The sequence below is a fragment of the Eschrichtius robustus genome, chromosome 19 (genome assembly GCF_028021215.1).
Source record: "Eschrichtius robustus isolate mEscRob2 chromosome 19, mEscRob2.pri, whole genome shotgun sequence".
In the NCBI taxonomy this organism is placed as follows: domain Eukaryota; kingdom Metazoa; phylum Chordata; class Mammalia; order Artiodactyla; family Eschrichtiidae; genus Eschrichtius; species Eschrichtius robustus.
Window position 1 is genome coordinate 62,953,974 of NC_090842.1, and position 21,474 is coordinate 62,975,447.

At 49.5% G+C, this 21,474-nt stretch overlaps 1 protein-coding gene across 1 annotated transcript; it reads right to left on the minus strand.

The window, feature by feature from the left end:
• Positions 1-6,486: 6,486 nt before the first annotated feature.
• NOSIP (nitric oxide synthase interacting protein) lies at positions 6,487-21,470 on the minus strand. Its single transcript, XM_068528298.1, has 9 exons — positions 21,363-21,470; positions 12,271-12,443; positions 11,507-11,612; positions 9,859-9,940; positions 8,250-8,409; positions 8,036-8,154; positions 7,691-7,878; positions 7,467-7,575; positions 6,487-7,280 (listed from the first exon to the last, which is right to left on the minus strand). Exons 2-9 carry the CDS (start codon positions 12,338-12,340, stop codon positions 7,209-7,211), a joined length of 906 nt encoding a protein of 301 aa, XP_068384399.1. The 5' UTR covers positions 12,341-12,443; positions 21,363-21,470; the 3' UTR covers positions 6,487-7,208.
• Positions 21,471-21,474: the final 4 nt, after the last annotated feature.

The window sequence follows — 21,474 nt, forward strand, 5'->3', positions numbered from 1 at the left end:
CCAAGACATGGAAACAACCTAAATGTCCATCGACAGATGAATGGCTAAAGAAGATGTGGTACATATATATAATGAAATACTACCCAGTCATAAAAAAGAATGAAATAATGCCATTTGCAGCAACATGGATGGACCCAGAGATTATCATACTAAGTGATCTAAGCCAGACAAAGACAAATATTATCTCACTTATATGTGAAATCTAAAAAATGATACAAATGAACTTATTTACAAAACAGAAACAGACCCACAGACACAGAAAACAAACTTACGGTTAGCAAAGGGGAAAGTGGGGGGGAGGGATAAATTAGGAGTTTGGGATTAGCAGATACACAGCACTATATATAAAATAGGTAAACAACAAGGACCTACTGTATAGCACAGGGAACTATATAGTCAATATCTTATAATGACCTATAATGGAAAAGAATCTGAAAAAGAATATATATATAGCTGAATCACTTTGCTGTACACCGGAAACTAACACAACATTGTAAGTCAACAGTACTTCAAAGAAAAAAAAAAAGTGAACCATAATATGTCTATACACTTTAGCTAATAATGATGTATCAATACTGATTTACCAATTATAACAAAGTGCCACACTAGTGCAAGATGTTAATAGTAGGGAAAACTGGGAACTCTCTACTTTCCACTCATTTTGTAATAGGGAAGAACTTTTGTATCCTATTACAAGTTAATCACTAAAGGGATTTTGCCTATAAGCTTAAATCATCCATAATGACCCATCTCGGGGAACCCTGCCTCCCAGGTAATGAGCATTAAGCTAAAATACCTTTGTTTAGCTCAAGGGAAACCTCCTGACCAGGCCCACCTGTGAATGGCTGAGGGAAGGAAGAAATTAACACCCGGAGTCTGACCCGGAGCCAGGACTTTCTCTCTCCCCTTTTAGTATAAAAGGAGCCTGAATTCTAACTCGGGGAAGATGGTTCTTTTGAGATGCTAGCCCACCATCTTCTCAGTATGCTGGCTTTGTGAATGAAGTCACTATTCTTTGCCCCAATGACTCATCTCTGGATTTACTGGCCTGACGTGGGGCAAGTAGTACCAATTTTTGCAAAGCCGGCCAGGAGCCTTGCTGCTCATGGCCAACCAGCCCTGGTTGGGGAATTTTCGGGTAAGGCCCTAGCAGCTGCCGGCACTTGTCCTGAGGATCTTCCCTTCAAAATTCCCCAAAGCGGCACCAGCTGACCCATCGCTTGGCATTGGGAGCAAGAAATCGACCTGTGGGAGCCGACAGGCTCCATACAGCAGGGTGAGTAGTTCTGGTGTGTACAGCCGGAAACTTTTTCCTCCACTTGGGGCTTTTTTTCTCCGGAATAAGCCAGTTTGTTTTGTATTTGAGTGGGGGTACCCTGTTGGAGAGAGGCAATAACAGCTGGACTTTTCCCCTGATTTGTGAACGGGATCGTTTGTTTCTTTGGATGCTGGCGTTTGTGTGCGCTGTTTTTGTTTTGTCTTGTATTTCTGTCTTTAAAAATTGGGGAATGTTTCTACTATCCCTAAAGAAAGTCCTCTGGGGTGTATTTTGGGTAGGTGATCTGATAACAGCTATTAATCCATGACTGAGAGGAAGATGATATTTCATGGTAACGATGTGTGGCCACAATACCTGTCAGGATCTCCACAAGAGGGCTAGGGAGGGTTATCTTGGGACCCTGTGCCCCATGTAACGTCACCCTTGCTGTGGTGTTAATTCCGTTGCCTGCGGTCTCCTGTGTTGTTGGTCTGGATCCAACAGCTCTCCAAGGAGTCGCATTGCGCGAGGGTTGAGTTGATGGCTCTTTTGATATGTAAAGTCCCGTGACCAAACTCGAGGGTTTATTTAGGTTTTTGTTTGTTGTTAGGGGTTTTTCATTTCATTTTGTTTTGGTACCATTTTTTCATTTACAGATTGATGTCAAAGGAAGGAAAGGAACACAGACACACACACACACACACACACAAACACCTGTCTGTTCTTGTCCAAAAGTGGGACATCCCCAGGGAGAAGAGAAAGGTTCCACTTGGTTCTTAAAATCACTGAGAGGCCCATCCCAGGATTCAGCCTGGTTGGTGGATGCCAAGGCCAATAGGCATCCTTTTAATGGTTAGAGGTGCTTCATTGCTATTTATGGTTTTATGGTTGCCTTTGAATGGCTCTGTAGCTATTCTGCGGAGAAACAGGGAAGAATGATGAAATCCTCTAGGTGCAAGCATTTGTGCTACTACATCAGGGTGGGAAAAGTCAGACAGTTGTCACTTTATGGTAATAAAAACCCAAGGGAACATCTGTGGTACAGGAAGAAAAGGAAAGGAGTGAGGGGGACTTAACACAAAGGAACCTGCCTTACCGAAGATCAGCAAATAGACTTTACTCAAATGCCTCAAGCTGCAGGAAATTTCAGATACCTGCTGGTGTTTGTGGACACTTTCAGAATGGGTGGAAGCATATCCCACCCGATTTAGATTGTCTTACACCCTTCAAAGTGACAATGGACCTGCTTTTGTCTCCAGTGTAACCAAACAGGTATCTAAAGCACTGCAAATTAATTGGAAAGTACATTCCTCCTGGAGACCACAATCAACAGGAAAAACCGAGAAAATGAATCATACATTAAAAAGCATTGCTAAAATATGTCAAGAGACTAATTTAACTTGGGATAAGACCTTGACAGTAACTGTTTTGTTTTGTCCGGAGTTTATAATTGTTATCTGTGGGAGGGTTGGAATTTTAATCCAAGTGTGACTCAAAAGCTTTTAATTATAAACATGATGACATACTGCCCCCTAGTGGCGGACTGTGTAGAATTGGTTTAGGAAGGAGTAGGGAAATTTTGTAGCTCTCTGGGGGCTGCATGTTTGAAAACATTTTTTTTTTAAATCAAAATAATACGCACACATAGCAACAAATTACTTTTATGGAAAAACTTATGATAAAAAGCTGCCCAGCACCTGGACACTCTTAGTGCCTCTCCCCAGGTTTTTTTTTTTTTTAATCTTTTGCACATTTTATTTTTAAATTTTGGCAATATACTCGTGGGATACAAAATTCTAAATACATATGATGATACTAAAACCGAAGTCTTCCTTCCACTAAGGTCGCCTCTTCTGGCAGCCAGTGTTTTTCTCAGGGAGAATTTACACAGAATTAAGCAAAAAAAAGCACAACTTGTTTTACTTTTAATGGAAATGACAGCAGATAAATAATATTTTTACCATTCTTGTTTCTCTTACTGCCTTTTTTTTTTTTAAAGTCAGAATCCTCCAATTGTAAATTTTAAAAAATATTTATGGGCTTCCCCAGTGGCGCAGTGGTTAAGAATCCGCCTGCCAATTCAGGGGACACGGGTTCGAGCCCTGGTCTGGGAAGATCCCACATGCCGCGGAGCAACTAAGCCCGTGCACCACAACTACTGAGCCTGCGCTCTAGAGCCTGCGAGCCACAACTACTGAGCCTGCGTGCCACAACTACTGAAGCCCGTGAGCCTAGAGCCCGTGCTCTGCAACAAGAGAAGCCACGGCAATGAGAAGCCCGCACACTGCAGTGAAGAGTAGCCCCCGCTTGCCTCAACTAGAGAAAGCCAGCGCGCAGCAATGAAGACCCATCGCAGCCAAAAATAAAAAAGGAATAAATAAAATAAATAAATTAAAAATTATTTATTTTTTCATTAAGGTAATTAAGAATACATTTTGAAGACTATTTCAACTCAGTCCACAAAGAAAGTCTTCATTTCCTTTCTCTCCCCCATTCCCCCTGCTTTCTCTCTCTCTCTCTCACAGTCTTACAGCTGAGTGATATTCTCCTGGATAGATTATTTATTTATTTATTTATTTATAAATTTATTTTATTTATATATATATATATTTTTTATTTTTGGCTGCTTTGGGTCTTCGTTGCTGTGCACAGGCTTTCTCTAGTTGCGGTGAGCGGGGTTTTCTCTTGCTGCGGAGCACGGGCTCTAGGCGTGCGGGCTTCAGTAGTTGTGGCACGCAGGCTCAGTAGTTGTGGCTCGCGGGCTCTAGAGCACAGGCTCAGTAGTTGTGGCGCACGGGCTTAGTTGCCCTGTGGCATGGGGGATCTTCCCGGACCAGGGCTCGAACCTGTATCCCCTGCATTGGCAGGCGGATTCTTAACCACTGCGCCACCAGGGAAGTCCCTGGATAGATTATTTAACCAGTTCTCTACTGAACATTTAAGTTGTTTCTAGTCTTTTCTCTTCCAAAGGATGCGGCACAGAAGGCACTAGCACATCCGTAATTTTCCATGAATTTAACTGCAGATAAATTCCTAGAAATGGAATTTATGAATTCGGTAGACACTGCCAAACTGCCAAGGACATCTCTTTGTTATTGCAGTGAATTTAAGGACATTTTTATGGGAGAATAACATATGAATAGAAAAGTGTACAACATAAGTGTTCAGCAACATGAATTTTCAGACTGCATGCACACACCTGTAACTAGTACTCAAGATGAAGAAAGAGAACACTATCAGCCCCCGGGAGGACCCAGACATCACCTCCCCAAGGATAACTACTACCCCGATTTCAAAGGGCATACTTTCGCCTATTTATTTAGAGAAGTAAAAGCACGTTGTGTGCACTCATAGGTGTTTCGCAGAGTGGTCCTTTTCGTTGCTGTATAGCACTCCACTGGGAATGGCCCACAGGTCATGCATTCTGCTGTTGATAAACTTGGGTCATTTCCAGTAAGCGGCTATGACAAACAGAGCTGCTGTGAACATTCTAGTTTGCGTTTTGTTGAGGCTCTTTGTATGTGTGTTGGTTGCAGAGGTCAGAGTAAGATTGCCAGGTCATGCAGTCACCGTTCTTTAGTTTTACTACATGTGGCCAAATCGTTTCCCCAGTTTCCATGCCTACCGGCGTAGTAAAGAAAATTCTAGTTCCTCCACGTGCTTACTGAGAACTTCGGGAACTTTGGAACTGTTTCTGCTTTTAGTTCTCCCACTGGTGACCCCTGACACCTCCAGATTAGTGATGAAATCCACCGGCTTCTGAGAGCCAGCCTGGGAGAAGCAGTCGGGTGGGGTCTCTTGACGATGTCAGATCTTCTGATTCTTTTTTTTTAATAAATTTATTTATTTTTGGCTGCGTTGGGTCTTTGTTGCTGCACGCGGGCTTTCTCTAGTTGCAGCGAGCGGGGGCTACTCTTCATTGCGGTGCGCGGGCTTCTCATTGCGGTGGCTTCTCTTGTTGAGGAGCATGGGTTCTAGGCATGCAGGCTTTAGTAGTTGTGGCGCGCGGGCCTGGTAGTTGTGGCTCATGGGCTCTAGAGCGCAGGCTCAGTAGTTGCAGCGCACGGGCTTCGTTGCTCCGCGGCATGTGGGAATCTTCCCGGACCAGGGCTCGCACCTGTGTCCCCTGCGTTGGCAGGCGGATTCTTAACCACTGCGCCACCAGGGAAGCCCCTTTGCTTTGAACTCTAGACCAGTGTCTAAGGAACCTCTGCTGAGAAAACACAAAATTTGTCTCCACTTCCCGTCCCGCCCTTCTGCCACAGCTTCAGCTGTGGTCTGACTCTTGCTTCCTCTCCTTGTTACCTTTGAAATCTTAAAGGAAACCTATGGCTTAGAGTGAGGACCTTGACTCACACCCCACCCCTCCCCGCAGAGTGTCTCAAAGGGCCTGTGAACTAAAGAGTGGGATTTAGGCTCCTTGTGGAAATCCAGAATTTCCAATCTTGCACCTTTACATCTTTATTTGGGGTGGGGCATGGTCTGCACTACACATAAACAGGATCCTTGGGTGGGGAGGACTGAGAGAAAAGACTCGGGGTGGTTGAGAGCTCTTAAGAGGACAGGGATTGGGGGGTGTTTAGAGAAGGAGGGACGATCTCTATCATTCTGGGTAAAGGGATGGGGTGGGAGCTTGCCAAGGTGGAGAGGTCTGTGGGTGGTAGTGTGGGAAACCTAGGGGAGGAAGGGTGCAAAGGATGTGGAGGAGGGCAGGACTGAATGAGGAGGGGTGCAGATATCTGGAGGTGGCTGACCTCTGGGTGAACCTGGGCTCAGCTATGGCCTTGAGCAGTGTGACTTTGAGCACGTTGTCTTCTCAGCCTCAGTGGGCTGTTCTGCAAAATGGGTACAAGCATTCTTCTCCCAAAACGAGGGACTGGGAGCCCAAGAGTGGGGCATGAGGGCTCTTAGGGACCAAGGGAAGGGTCTAGAAGCGTCTGAGGAACTGCTGGGTTTCCGGGGCTCCCCAGGGTGCAAGGATGACCCACCCTCTTGCTAACACCTTTCCCTGCAGCCGGACACACCAACTGGTCCTGTACCAGACAGGGGCTTGCCCAGCACTCAAGGACACTCTGAATCTCGCCTGGGCATTAGATGAGAAGACCTTTTACCAAAATGAAAAGGTAGAGACTGTTCAATGAACAGAAAAGTATTTGCATGGAAATCTCACTTTGTTGAAAAAACTCGTGTGAGAAAGACCTGGAAGGACAGGACCCGGGTATCGCTCAGACAGTCAGGACTTTTAAGTCTTTATTTTTGCAATCTTTGCTTGACTGTATGCTCTGGTTCTCCACACTGCACAGGGTCTGCTTTTGTGATTCAATGGTTATTAAAAACATAGCTTTAAAGGCCACCCCTGCCCTCCTAGTCAAGTCTGAACTCTGGGCAGGTCCACTAGGCCTGGTTGCTCTGAACTCCTCCCTCTCTTCACACCTGCCAAGTACTTTGCTGCCTCCGGGACTCTGCACTTGTGGTTTCTTCTTCCTCTTCACCCTCCAGCCTCCAGGTGGTGGGGGAGGGAGTGTTCCTGACTGCCTTCTCTAGACAGGATGCCGGCTGTTCGCTTTCTCAGTCACACACAGCACTTCATTTCCTTTGCGTGTCTTATCAAACTTTACAACGGGGTACGCGTTCCGGGTCGCCTCCTGGGCTTCAAATTTGGCTTAACTCAAAAGAAAGTGCGGGGATTTCTATAGTCCGTTAAAGTGGCGCCCTCCTGTGGTCGCGGCCCAGACTCCAGCTTCTGGCCACTCAACCCATTTAAAGCTGTGCGTTTGCATTCGATTCAGATATTACTCTTAACGTGAGAACACATCAAATATTCTTAGCCCACGCTTTCAAAGTGCAGTCATTCCTGAGCGCACGCCGTCACCGGGCTCCGGCGCGGTGAATGAAGGCGCCACACGGCCTGTCGCGTCCAACAAGCCCATTTATTTGGTTTCCCGTGCGCTCAGGCCTGCATCACCGGCCGGGACTTCTCGGCCTGCAGCTTCACTCCGGAGCCCGCGAAGCCCGTGCCGCCCTAGAGAAGGAGGAGGAGGAGGAGAGGCGTCGGGGAGCTGGGCTGCCGTCGGGGTTCCCTAGCCCGCGAGGTGAGGTTGGGCCCCGCCCCCTTGGTGGGGCGGGGCCTCGGTAAGGGGGTGGGCCCTCTGGAAGCAGGTCGGGGTTACCGGAAGGCGAGGGGACAGGGAGGAGGGGTGCCACTCACCCGCTGCAGCACGATGATGTCGCGGTCCGTGAGCTTCTCTCCGGTCACGGGGTCCACCATGTCCTTGCGAATCAGCTTCTCCACGCACTCCACGGTGACCACGGCCCCACTGCAGTGAGGGTGACGGTGGGGTACAACGATCAGAGGCCCCGCCCCAAAGAGAAAGCCGCACCCCAAGCCCGCCCCGTCCCGCAGGTCCCCAGGCTGTCCCCCAGGTGACTCACGAGGGCCGCAGGACAGCGCACGGCGTGGCGTTGCTCAGGCTGTCGCGGGTCACGGCGCACACGTAGCGCTCGCTGCGCGTGATGAGCCCCACGCGGTCCACGGAGTTGTCGAGCGGCGTGAAGCGCACGGGCGTCAGGTCGGACATGCGCAGCGGCTTCCCGGACATGGGGCAGGTCACGATGCGCGACTGGGGAGCAGGAGGGGGGGCCGAGTCAACAGGCGGGGCTAGAGCCAGGTGGAGGGAGGATGGGGGTCCCTGTGAGGGAGGGGAGAGGGCCCTCAGGACCCTGGCTCTCTCTGGCAAAGTGGGCACACACGGGCGCTTGCTGGGGTAGGCGGCTCACCGGCTTCTCCAGCTTGGTGGCCTTGGCCTCGGGGGTGAGCGACGGGATCCAGAAGCTGGGCAGCGCTTTGTCCTTGTCCTTGCCTGTGGGGCCCGCGCTGGACCCGGGTCGGGCATCATCTGCGGGGGCGGGGAGAGGGGTTCGGACGCCGCACCCAGGGAGGCACCCGGCCCCGCGGGACCCCCACCCACTCGCATGTGCACTTCTCTCTCACCGGGGCAGTTCCCGGAGGCGGCCTTGGGCGTGAAGGGGTTGAGGGGCCGGCTCACGATGGCCGCCTCCTTCTCCAGGAAGCCCCGCACCTGGTCCTGCGCGGCCGCCCGCCGCAGCTCCTGCTGCTCCTCGCGCCGGACGCCCCGCTGCTTCTCGTAGGCCTACGGGCAGCCAGGCAGAAGCGAGCTAGGCATCCTCCTGCGGCTTGTGAGTTTGGGGCACCCTAGGTGGGGGCTGGGGTGCCTCTTTGAATTTAAAGGTGGGTGAACTGGAACCCATACAGGGGAGGTTCCTGGCAGAGGCTCTGTTTGCTAGAGGCTGGTGACTGCCTGGGTGTGAATCTTTAATCGGCTGCACAGTCACCCATGGTGTGCCTCTGCTGCCTTTGCTTGTCCCTTCACCAACTGTAGGACGGTTAAGCCATTTCCAGTTTAGCTGGTTTGGGACTCGGTGGTCAACAGCTTGGCTGAAGGCAGACCGCCAGAGCTCAAACCCTGCCTTTGTCACTGATTAGCTCTGTGGCCTCCAGTAAGCACTGTGACCTCTCCTGGCCTCAGTTTCTTCATCCGTAAAACAGGCTGACAATGGTGACCTACCTCGGAGGCTCACTGGGAGGGTTACACACGATGATTTTTTAAAACACTTAGCACCTGGCCTGGCACATAGTAAGTGCTCAATAAATGTAATTTTGGGCCATATGATATTAATTATACAGTATATCTTATCACTTATCTATTATACAGTCCATGCAGTGTAGACTCTGTCCCTGCCCTCAAGGGCCCGAGTTCCAGGATAGTAGGGAGCAGAGAAGGTTTATGGAGCCATGAAGGCTCAGGCAGCGTGAGGGCAAGAGGAGACACTGCTCTGGCCACCCAGTGAGCAAGGAGGGAACGCTGACGCTGACTGATGCTCGGGAAGGCTTCCGAGGTGGGCTCCACGACGAGGGGGCCACCAGTCCGGGTGGAGGACCTGGGCACAGGGGAAGCCACGCACTACAGACCAAAAGCTCAACAAGAATCTGGCCCCCAGTGCTTCCTGAGCTCCGGAAAAGCCGGCAGAACAAGGAGGGAGACTGGGTCCCTCCTAGCCACAAAATGAGCTCAGCCATGGAAGGTGGGCCTGGCTCCAAGAAAATGCCTAAAAATTTCTTATCTGTGAGCATTTCCCGCATGCCCTGCAGTGCCCTCTAGTTTGGCCCTGTCAGCCCATTTTAGAGACAATAAAACTGAGGCCCAAGGAGATGAGCTGGCATCCACTCATTTACCAAGTATGTCCCGAGAACCTAGGGCCTTGGGGTGGGTGAGAGCCCTGCTCCCTGCCCCTGGGTCCTGTATCAGACAGCCACAGGTAGAGTCACAACTGTGACAAGTGCCAAAGAAGAGGTGACAGGGGCAGGCTCTCAGGGCCCTGGACTAGCAAGAGGCCAGAGGAGGCAACACCTGGGCTGAAATCTGGAGAACGAGAAGAATTTAACCAGAAGTGGGAGGGGATGGTGTGCCCGGCAGAGGGAACAGCACAGGCAGAGGCCTGGGCGGGGAGGAATTTAGACGGGAGGCCCAGCATCGAAACTGCCTACCCACGCCTGCACCCCCTTCTCCCAGCCCCACCACCTTCATCTGCCGGGCGATCTCCTTCTTCTGGTGCAAAATGTACTCTAGGATTGCCTCCCGCTCATACAGGTAGCCATCGGGGCTGCAAAGAGAGGAAGGGATGAGAAAACAGGGCCTGGCCCAGGCCACATGGCCAGAGGTTAAGTCACCTGCCAAACATCAGCTCCCTGCCCAGGGCAACCACTAAGCGTCTTATAGGCAGCTGCTCACTCAGGGCTCGGCTTAGCTCTCTGAGGTGACCGCACTGTTTTCACTCTCCTGGCTTTATAATGTTCTCTGATGCATAGGCAAAATCTCGCGCCGTAAAGGGTTAGCTCAGCAGGCCTGGGCTGTCCAAACCCTGCACATTCCAGCCAAAGGACTGGCTCCTGGGAGGGCACCTCTAGGCCTTGGAATGTCCTGCCTGTTAAGAGTGTCTCTGTTTGCCTGGGAGGCTGGGACCATGTGGTGTGAGCTGGACCTCTGGAGGGGCTGAAGACCAAGGTCAGCCAGGCCTAGGTGACTAACCGCCAATAAAAACCCTGGACACCAAGGCTGGAGCGAGCTTCCTGGTGGGTAGTAACTGCTGCTGTGAAAATTAAGCGCTTTCCTGCGACTCTACTGAGAGAGACAAAGGAAGCTTGTGCCTGGTCTCTCTGGGACTCTGCCCCATCTGTCTTTTCCCACTGATTTTATTTATTTAAAAAATTTTTTTTGGCCGTGCCACGCGGCATGTGGGATCTTTTATATTATTTTATTTATTTATTTTTGGCTGCGTTGGGTCTTTGTTGCTGCGTACGGGCTTTCTCTAGTTGCGGCGAGCAGGGGCTACTCTTCGTTGCGGTGGGCGGGCTTCTCATTGCAGTGGCTTCTCTTGTTGTGGAGCATGGGCTCTAGGTGCGTGGGCTTCAGTGGTTGTGGCTCACGGGCTCTAGAGCACAGGCTCAGTAGTTGTGGTGCATGGGTTTAGTTGCTCTGTGGTATGTGGGATCTTCCCGGACTGGGGATCAAGCCCGTGTCCCCTGTATTGGCAGGCGGATTCTTAACCACTGCACCACCAGGGAAGCCCGGCATGTGGGATCTTAGTTCCCCGACCAGGGATCAAACCCACGCCCCCTGCGCTGGAAGCTCGGAGTCTTAACCACTGGACTGCCTGGGAAACCACCCCCATTGCTGGTTTTAATCTGTAACCTTTTGCTGTCATAAACTGTCATTTGAGGATAACTGCTTTGCTGAGTTCTATGGGTTCTTCTAGTGAACCATTGAGCCTCCCGGTGGCCTCGGGGACCCTGAACCACGATCTACTCTCATCGCGATGTCTACAAAATGGACCAGTAGTTGAGCACATATTTAGTCAGTGGACTAAGTATCTTCTACCCATTATCTCACTGAAGCCTTTGCCAGACGCTAAGAGGCAGGTAACAGTAAGCACTCCACACGTGAGCTGTTATTATGGGCTAGCAACTTTCCAGGAGCCCTACCCTCTATTGTGAATGTATTCTTTTCCACACCCCATGAAGCGTACTAGGATCATGCCCATGTCTCAGAGGAGAACACTGAGGCTGCGGGAGGGTAGGTGGCTTGCCAGGGCGCCCTGGCTGTGCAGCCCCCTCCTGGCGGTTCCCTTGCCCTCGCCACCCTGACCCGCCCACCCGCGTTCCCAGCTTACGTAACAACAGGGTCGTGGCAGGGCTGCAGAGAGAGGCAGCAGCAATCGAAGTCCTTGACGGCATCCCGGCTCAGTCGAATGTTCTGGGTGCCGTAGCCTGAGGCCACTGGGGACGGAGAGAGGTAGAGGGATGGAGAGGCAGGAGATGTGCCCTTCTCCAAACCCGGAGAGAAAGGCACAGAGAGGACTCCGAGGTGGGGGGACTCAGAGAACAGGCAGGAGATGTGCCCTTCTCCAAACTCGGAGAGAAAGGCACAGAGAGGACTCCGAGGTGGGGGGACTCAGAGAACAGGCAGTCAAGAGCTTGGGCTGTGCGTCTGCGTTGGGGACAAGGCTGCACAACCCACAGGAAGGCGTTCATCCCCAGAGGATGAGTGACAGACAGGCCCTGTCCCTGAGGCAGCTCGGGGAAGAGGCTCGTAACTGGCTCCCCTCGGGCCTTCTGGCTCTGTGACCAAGCTTAAGCGTCTGTACCTCTCTGGGCCTCAGTTTCCACCTCTGGAATATGGCCTGACAACAGTGATTCCTTCCTCAGTGGGTGTTCGGGAGGCTTAGCATGGAAGGCACTTAACGCAGTGCCCACGACAAGGCAGGGAGAAGGTCGCTGGCTCACGTGGGCTGTTACGTTTCCAGTCATGACCATCAGTCACGTGGCTGTTACTTACATGGTCAGGGGAAAGACACATGCCCAGAAAGCACAACCAGAGGAGCAAAGTAACATGGGGACTTCAGGGTCCATTTGCCCCCCCTCCCAACCCCAGTACCTGTGTCCTTCTTCTTCTCATGGTAGGTGTAGACGGCCCCCGCCGTGCAGTTCTTGCCGTGGCGCGTCATCCCGGGGGGTAAGGAAGGGGCAGCTGCAGGGCTGTGTGACCAGAGGGAGCCCAGGCAGAGAGGACTGGACCTTTCTGGCCCCCGATCTGATCTGATGGGAAAGCTGGGAGTGGGGCAGGGGAAGAGAGTTTTGCACACGTTAAATGGTTAAGAAATGCCTATACCTCCAAAAAAAAAATATGGCAATTAACCCTGAAAAAGACCTGAAGTTTGCTTGTGGAAGTGGTGTCCGAAGGGGTACACATTGTGAGTTACTGTGAGGTGGTGGAAGGAGGGTTATCTAACGGAAAGTTCTAGCACCAGATGTGATCAGTGGGGCTCGTAACACAAGTGGGGAACTGAAGCGCCCAGTAGATGTTCTGGATGTGTTGAGCGTGTGCTCTGTGTATGCCTACACGCTCATTTCAACCAAGCGCACCTGGGTTCCTTTAGGTGCAACATGTCTTATGCTCAAATTGTTCCCTAATGTGTCAATCGCACTGGAATAAATCTCGAGTTTTCAAAACAAGTGTTAGAGCAGAACTGACTGTACGTGGAACTCTGGCAAATCAACAAGAAAAACCCAGCTACCCCAATAGGAAAATGAGCAGAGGATATGAAGAGGCGATTTACAGAAGAAGCTCAAAGACTAACAGGTAGATGGAGAGATGCCTCAAATTCTCCTCACAGGAAAAGCACAGTGAGACATCATTTTAAATCTATCACTAGGCTGGTGGGCGAAACTTTGAGAGCTGGATAACATAGGAGCTGGATAGGGTGAGGGTGGGTGATAGGAATCCCCTCTGGTGATGCTGGGGGAACACAGGCTGGTGGTACTTCAGCAAAGTGAGTGCAGGCGATTCTGCACTTGGGTGTATGCGCCCCAAAGGCGACACCCACTAGGGAGCACGTATGAGGATGTTCACAGTGGTGTTATTTATACTGGAGGGGAGTCAAAGGCAACTGAATATCCCGCCCTCGCGGAATGGATAGTGACTGCCCCTCAAGGAGACCACCCAGCAGTGAGATGCAACTGACTGGGTGTGTACAGAGCACCGTGGGTGACTTTTTTTCTTTCGGCAGTGCCACGCAGCTTGTGGAGTCTTAGTTTCCCAACCAGGGATTGAAGCCTCGCCCTTGGCAGTGAAAGCGCGGAGTCCTAACCACCAGACCAACAGGGAATTCCTGTGGGTGGATCTTAAAAACACAATGCTGGGTGAGAAAAGTAAGAAATACAACAATCTGCACGTGCACAGAATGATGCATTTTAAACACCTGCAAACAAAAGATGATGCATGTAAGAATGATCGCCCACGTAGGGGAGGGGACTGACTAGGGGATAAACAAGAATAAATGGAACAAGAAGGAGGGGGTTATATGGACCAAAGAAATAAGACCTGCCTGGGCTTGAGTCCAAGGTTGGCCCCCTACTGGCTGTGACTCTGGACTTGTAACTGACTCTCTGAGTCCTTTGGTAAGAAGTGGGGAGAACCATGGGCTCTAGTTGACACGACTGGATTGCTGTGTGGACTAAATGAGGTCACACTCAGAGCATGGCATATGGAATGTTCAGGAAATAGTCTCTCTGGCTCTGTGGCTGCAAGGAGGATCCAGAAGGTGGGGGAGGGAGGCACAACCAGGAGATCCCAAAATGTAAAAAAGCAACTTCATCTTTATTTTCCGGTTCGGGATGCTTTCAGAAACTTGCCTTTCACTTTCACACTCAAACACAAACCTCTCCTTGAGCTACAGATCTCGCACTCCCCCTACTGGCGTCTTCCTCCCAGAAACCCATTTTCTGTTTTGTAGGTATATTTACATAGAATAGATGCACAGACCTTAAGGATGCAGCTTGATAGGTTTTGACAATTGCATACACCCTCGTAACTACCCCCCCAAATCGAGATGCGGAACATTTCTATCACCCCAGTTGCGGCCACGGTGCTGCTTGCAGAAGGTAACCTTGGTGAAACACCCCAACTCCATCCACCGCCCCTCCTCCAGCTTCCCCTCACCCCCAGCTTTGGAGCAAGCCCAGCACCTGCTGCCACCTCACCTGCCATCCCCCTCCTCCGCCCTGGCCCCCTGGCTTCCGCCCCAGCTCCCCCCTCCCCACTGGCACTCATGAAGGTCGAGTTCACCTCCTCGGGGACAAATTCCCCACTCTATTCTTAGCTGTCAACTGCCTTGACCCTCTGCGGTATTTGGCACTGGGCTGCTTGTCTTGTGGCCAAGTTCTCTGGCTTTGTGGACCGGGACATTTTCCCTCTGAGAGAGAGAGGAACCGCTATAGATGGAGCACCTCTTTACTTCGCCAGGCGGTCATGGGAGTAATCCCAAGGGACACTGCTTGACCCCTGACCCCCAGGCCAGCTCTCAGTCGTCCAACCTCAGCCACCCTCTGAGGTCCGTGCCATCCCCATCTCCACTTTGGAGAGAGGCAAACTCAGGCACAGAAGTGAAGCCATTTGCCTAGGGCAGTGGTTCTCAAAGGAAGGTCCAGGGACCCCAGGGGTCCCTAAGATAGTTTCAGGGAGTCCACGAAACTATTTCTGTAATACTAAATCATGTTTGGGACTTCCCTGGTGGTCCAGTGGCTAAGACTCTGTGCTCTCAACGCAGGGGGCGTGGGTTCGATCCCTGGTCAGGGAACTAGATCCCACACACATGCCGCAACTAAGAGTTCGCGTGCTCCAACTAAAGATCCTGCATGCCGCAACGAAGATCCCACGTGCTGCAACTAAGACCCAGCGCAGCCAAATAAATAAATAAATAAATATAAAAAGAGCTCTCTAAAAATAAATAAATAAAACAAATGTGTTTGCCTTTGTTCCTCTCCTTCTCTCGAGTGTCCAGTGGGGTTTTCCAGAGGCTGTGTGACTTGTGCTTGTACATCCTTGGGTTTTAAAAATGTCTGTTATATCATGTGGAGTGAACAGAGCCAGGTACAAAAGTCCACGTGTTGTTGATTCCATTTATGTGAAAGGTCCAGAATGGGCAGATCCATAGAGACAGAAAGCAGATTGGTGGTTGCCACAGGCTGGGAGAAGGGGGGACCGGGAGGGGGGGGGCATGCAGTGGCTGCTAAGGGGTATGGGGTTTCTTTCTGCAGTGATGAAAATGTCCTGAAGTCAGAAAATGGTGATGGTTGCAAAAACAGTGATTATACGGAAAACCACGAATTGTATACTTTAAATCGGTGAGTTTTGTGTCATGTGGATTATATCTCAATAAAGACAGTTTCATGTCTGTTTCCCTTTCTGATATGGCAAATCTTTTTTTCTTTCGGCCATGCAGCGAGGCTTGCAGGATCTTACTTTCCTGACCAGGGATCGAACCCAGGCCCTCAGCAGTGAAAGTGCCGAGTCCTAACCACTGGACTGCCGGGGGAATTCCCCTGATACGGCAAATCCTGCTAGACAGAACTCCCACAAACAAAAGCTTTTTGGAGTCCTTGATGATTTTTAAGGTCCTGAGACCAAAAAGTTTGAGAACCGCTGACCAGGGTTGACCAGGGGTCAGCAGCTTTATTGTCTCCTCAGTGAGGAAAACCTCAAAAGAGAAAACAGAACTACTACCATCTCACATCACTAGCTTTTCAGAGAGGCCACATCCAAAGTAACATCAGCTGTTATATATCCTCCTTCCCATTTTACAGAGGAGAAAACAGGCCCATGGAGTCCCCCAGCTGGGAAGTGGCAACAGAGCCAGACTCGAACCCAGGCAGCCGGGCTCTGGAGCTGCCCCCTTAACCGTGTGACAGCTGCAGAGCTCCCGGGGAGGTCACAATCCAAGAATAAAGGCCAACTCATTCCCGTTCTCCTACAAAGTCTTCAAAATCCAGAATCTAGTCCACTCTCTCAACACATCTCAATTCAGACACGAAAGTTTCATTAGAGAAACTTGTCCTATATTTCGGGTTCATAAAATTTACAGGAGCAAATATACATTCACACGCCCTGCTTGTGCCAAACGTACTTAAAAGTTTTCCAGGGATTGAATCCAGTATCGGTGCTTGAATTTAAACTAATCAAAATGAAATGATTAAAAAAACACAGTCCCTCGGGGGCACTAGCCACATATCAAAATGCCCCACAGCCTCTGGGGACTCGTGGCTACTGTGTTTAGAAAACATGACCACAATACCATTAATGCATTAATAATCCCTTAACATCCTTTACTATTCAGCTTGTATTCAAATCTCCCTTATTCTCTCCCGACCGTCTTTTTCTGCAGTTGATTCGTTTGAATCCTGAATCTCTTGGGATCAGAGAACCCTCTGAGAACTAAAGGATGCTACGAGCCCCCTCCCTTGAATAGCGTGGGTCACATGAATGCTGCAGGCCGTCCCAGGGGGGCGGAGACCTGTGTTAAAGGAACCCAAAGGGCCGATTACACTCAAGGAAATCACAGACACAAACAGGATGTGTTGGAAGCAGGAAAGAGGGAGCTCCCTAAGAGCAAAAGCGAGGGTCTGAGATTTTCTATTAATAATGACTGGTATTTATTTAAGAGGTTTGGTGAACCTGGCCCTGTTCTAAGTATTTGATACATATTAACTCCACCGGATGCCACAACCCGAACAGTTGCTACAAACAAGGAAACAGAGGCAGGGAGAAGGTGCCCAAGGTCATGCAGCCGGGGTCTGACCCAGGCATGTGAGTCTGTGGCCTTCACCATCCCTGATGCTGTCTGGCTGCAGGCAGCCTCAGGCACTGTGCTGACTCTCAGCGTGGAACGGGGCAGCTCCTGTAGGCCTGGACCTTCCGCCTGGAAATCCCGTCCCCTTCCTCCTCCCAGGCTCCATCAGGAGTCGCCTCTTCTGGGTAGCCTGGGTTAGGCATTCCTGGTGCTCTGACAATGCCCTGATTTCCGTCCATTATAGCTGCCACCCCTCAGAATTTCTCCCCCCAGACTAGAAGCCCCTAGAGGCGGGGCCTGGGTTGGACTCCAGGATGGGTCCTGGCACTGCCCGGCACCTGGGGGGCACAGAGATGTCAGATAGGATCAGTTAACCACTTCCAACCCTAGGGCCAGGGGAAGTGTGTAATCAATGAATGAATCATCCATCCAATCAATACAAAAGCACTGCAGGAACAGAAATGACCATCACATCCTTCCAACACTTATGCACCAGGCCCTGGGCAAAGTGCTTCATAATTCTGAACGCATTCGGTCCTCGGGATAACCTCTGAGGTAGGTTCTCCCCATTTTAGAGGTGAGAAAACAGAGGCCCAGAGGAATTAACTGGTCTCTTCCTCAGTCTGTTCCTTGACAGAGGAGCCCTGGTGAGCTTTTCAAAAGGGAGCTTAGATCACGTCACTCCCTTCTACTGATCCTTGGACGTGGCTCAGGTGAAAAACAGCTTGGATAAAGAAATGTGGGAGGAATGAAAGAATTGGAAAGCCACCATTTTGCAACCCCTGATGACATAACTGATTCACTAAGGCACCTGATGGCAACTGGACATCCGCAGGGTGTTAATACTTGCTGGTAGAAAGGAGAAAAACATAGCTTTACAATGGCATGTTTGTGCTGTTCCTACCTGTATTAGTCAGCTAGGACTGCCAAAACAAAATGCCATAGACTGGGTGGCTGACACAACAGACAATTATTTTCTCACAGTTCTGGAGGCCAGAAGTCTGAGATCAGGGTGGCACCATGGTTGGGTTTTGGTGAGGCCTCTCCTCCTGGTTTGCAGATGGCTGGCCACCTTCTGGCTGTGTCCTCACAGGGCAGAGAGAGTGCTTGCCCTCTGGCATCTCCTGCTCTTCTAAGGACACCAACCTCATGGAGTAGGACCCCACTCTTATGACCTCATTAAACCCTAATTACTTCGGGAAAGGTCCTATCTCCAAATAGTCATATTGGAGATATAAGATTTCGGGTGGGGTTGGGGACAAACGTTAAGTCTGTAAACACTACCTGAAGCCCCTGATCAATCTCACCATCCCTGAAAGTGGGACAGCCAGGCGTGAAGCTAGCAGCTCTGAAGCAGCCATGCCAAGATGCCTGAAGCTAAATTAATCAAGCCTTTCAATTTAATTTCCTGATTCTAGGAAGCCAGAGGCTATAGCAGGGATCCGCCAGAAAAGGCTAGAGAGTAAAGATTTTCACCTTTGTGGGCCACATGGCCCCTGTCACAACTTCTTTTATGGACACTGGTATCTGAATCACATATCACAAAATATTATTCTTCTTTTGATTTTTTTCCAATTTTAAAAAAATTGAAGTATAGTTGATTTACAGGATTGTGTTAGTTTCAGGTGTACAGCAAAGGGATTGAGATATATATATTCTTTTTCAGATTCTTTTCCCTTATAGGGTATTACAAAATATTGAGTATAGTTCTCTGTGAGATACAGTGGGTCCTTGTTGGTTACGGTCTTTTCCAATTATTGAAAAATGTTAAAAACCATTCTTAGTTTGCAAGCTGTACCAAAACAGGTGGTGGTTGCCAATCACCTGTCTGACAAAGGAATTGTATCTAGAATATATAAGAAGTTTACAACCCAATAATAAAAAGACAAATAACCCAATTTAAAAACGGGCAAAGGATCGAAACAGACATTTCTCCAAAGAGGATATATAAATGGCCAATAAGCACATGAAAAAAAATGTTTCACATCATTAATCATGAAGGAAATGCAGTCAAAACAGCAGTGAGGGACTTCCCTGGTGGTCCAGTGATTAAGACTTCGCCTTCCAATGCAAGGGGTGCGGGTTCGATCCCTGGTCCAGGAGCGAACATCCCACATGCCTCATGCCTCGTGGCCAAAAAAACAAAACATAAAACAGAAGCAATACTGTAACAAATTCAATAAAGACTTTAAAAAGGGTCCCCATTGAAAAAATCTTAAAAAAAACAAAAACAAGAAACAGCAGTGAGATACCACTTCATACCCACAGGATGACTACAGTCAAAAAGTCAGATCATGGGCTTCCCTGGTGGCGCAGTGGCTGAGAATCTGCCTGCCAATGCAGGGACACGGGTTCGGGCCCTGGTCTGGGAAGATCCCACATGCCACGGAGCAACTAAGCCCGTGAGCCACAACTACTGAGCCTGCGCGTCTGGAGCTTGTGCTCCGCAACAAGAGAGCCCGCGACAGTGAGAGGCCCGCGCACCGCGATGAAGAGTGGCCCCGCTCGCCGCAACTAGAGAAAGCCCTCGCACAGAAACGAAGACCCAACACAGCCAAAACTAAAATAAATAAATAAATAAAAATTTAAAAAGCTAAAAAAAAAAAAAGTCAGATCATGGACTTCCCTGGCGGTCCGGTGGTTAAGACTCCGCTCATCCACTGCAGGGGACACAGGTTCGATCCCCGGTCGGGGAAGATCCCGCATGCCACTCGGCATGGCCAAAAAAAGAAAAAGTCGGATCATAACAAGTGTGGAGAAATTGAAACCCTCAGACCCTGAGGGTGGGAATGCAAAATGAAGCAAACACTTTGGAAAAGTCTGGCAGTTCCTCAGAAGGCTAAACACAGAGTTACCATTTGATTCAGCAGTTCCACCGCCAAAAGAAATGAAAACTTATGTCCACGCTAAAACTTGTACACAAGTGCAAGCAGCATATTCACAATAGCCAAAAAGTGGAAACAACACAAATGTCCATTGACTGACGCGTGGATAAACAAAATATGGTGTATCTCATACAAAGGAATATTATTCAGTTTTAAAAAGAAGTACTGATACATGCTACAAAATGGATGAACCTTGACAACATTATGCTAAGTGAAAGAAACCAGACAGGAAGAAGATTCCATTTATGTGAAAAGTCCGGATTAGGTTAATCCATAGAGAGAGGGTGTGGCAGTTGGGGAGAGGGGGTGCGGCGGGAATAATGGAGGAGTAAGTGAAAGGCCATCACCATTTCAAAGAAGCAAAGAGACAAGTTCAGATGGTGGGATGATAACGGAATAACTGACCCAGTTTCTTCAATGAATCAATTGCCAAAAAAAAAACCAGGGTGGGGTGGAGGGGAGACTGTTTGAAATTAAGAGCAACTTAAGAGACATAACAATGACTTGAATGGATTCTGATTCAAAAAAGTGAAACTTCTTTTTTTTAAAGGCATTTTTTTCAGAAGCAGAATTTGATTATGGACCAAGTAATAGGTAATATTAGGGTTGCTTTTGTAAGTGTAATAGTATTGTGGTCATGGAAGAAAATGTCCCTGCTTTTTTGTGTGCGTGTGTGCTTTTTAAAAATTAAAAATTTTTTAAAAAGTTGAAGTATAGTTAATTTACAATGTTGTTAAAATGTCCCTGTTTTTTACACACGTATCCTGAGGTATTTACGGGTGAAATCTCACGATGGATAGGATTTGCCTTATATATTTAATTTTAAAAAATACCCAGCCAATATGTCAAAAAATATTAATAACTGGTAACTCTGGGCGATAGGGATTCTTCTATTATTCTCTCACTTTTATATAAGTTGGAACATTTTCATAATAAAACATAATAAAATATTAAAGTGAAAGGACCCATCAAGGGTCCTTTAAGGACCCATCAAGACCCGAGTTCACACCGAATCAGCAACACCATCAGGATGTGAACCCAGGACTGCCTGACCCCAAAGCTCCAAAGAGGAAAACGTTAACCCTACAGCTACTCCGAGAGGGAAGCGGCCGTCAAAAAGGTGCAGGGAGGCGGCGGCAGGCGACTGCACAATCCTTCTCCGCCCTCCCCATCACAGTCTGGGAAACGGAGGCCAGGAAAGGGGTGCTTCTTCCTCAACTCTCACTCATTAGACCCCTAGGAGTCCCAGTCTCCTCTTTCCCCTGGGATCCCCGGCCCATCCGTCTGCAGTGGAACTAAAACTCTCCTGAGAACTGCCGGCTGAAGGTTTGGCTACCTCCAGGGATTTCTGGGACCTGCAGTCCGGCTTCAAACTTGGGGCGCCTAGAGTGCTCTATTAAGGATTGCCAGGAAGTCGGGAACTCAAAATCCTGTCCTAGTCTCCCTCAGGAGCCCAAGACTCTTGCCCACCGGAAGGCGATCTCACTAACACTATCCTTCCACCGCCTGGAACTCACCTCACGAACGACTCCTCCCTCGTCGGTAACTACTTCAACTGTATCCCTACACCGGAAAGGAGCGCTGTTTTCCCTCTCCGCTCCGCTCACTTCCTCCCGGCGGAAGAGACCG

Bases quoted from the DNA above. Each gene is read 5' to 3' on its own strand.
- NOSIP (XM_068528298.1), bottom strand. From the start codon at position 12,340: ATGACGCGCCACGGCAAGAACTGCACGGCGGGGGCCGTCTACACCTAC. The intron at 11,613-12,270 runs GTACTGGGGTTG...CTCCGTCCCCAG, and splicing joins TGAGAAGAAGAAGGACACAG to TGGCCTCAGGCTACGGCACC. The intron at 7,281-7,466 runs GTGAGTGGCACC...CTCCTTCTCTAG, and splicing joins ACATCATCGTGCTGCAGCGG to GGCGGCACGGGCTTCGCGGG.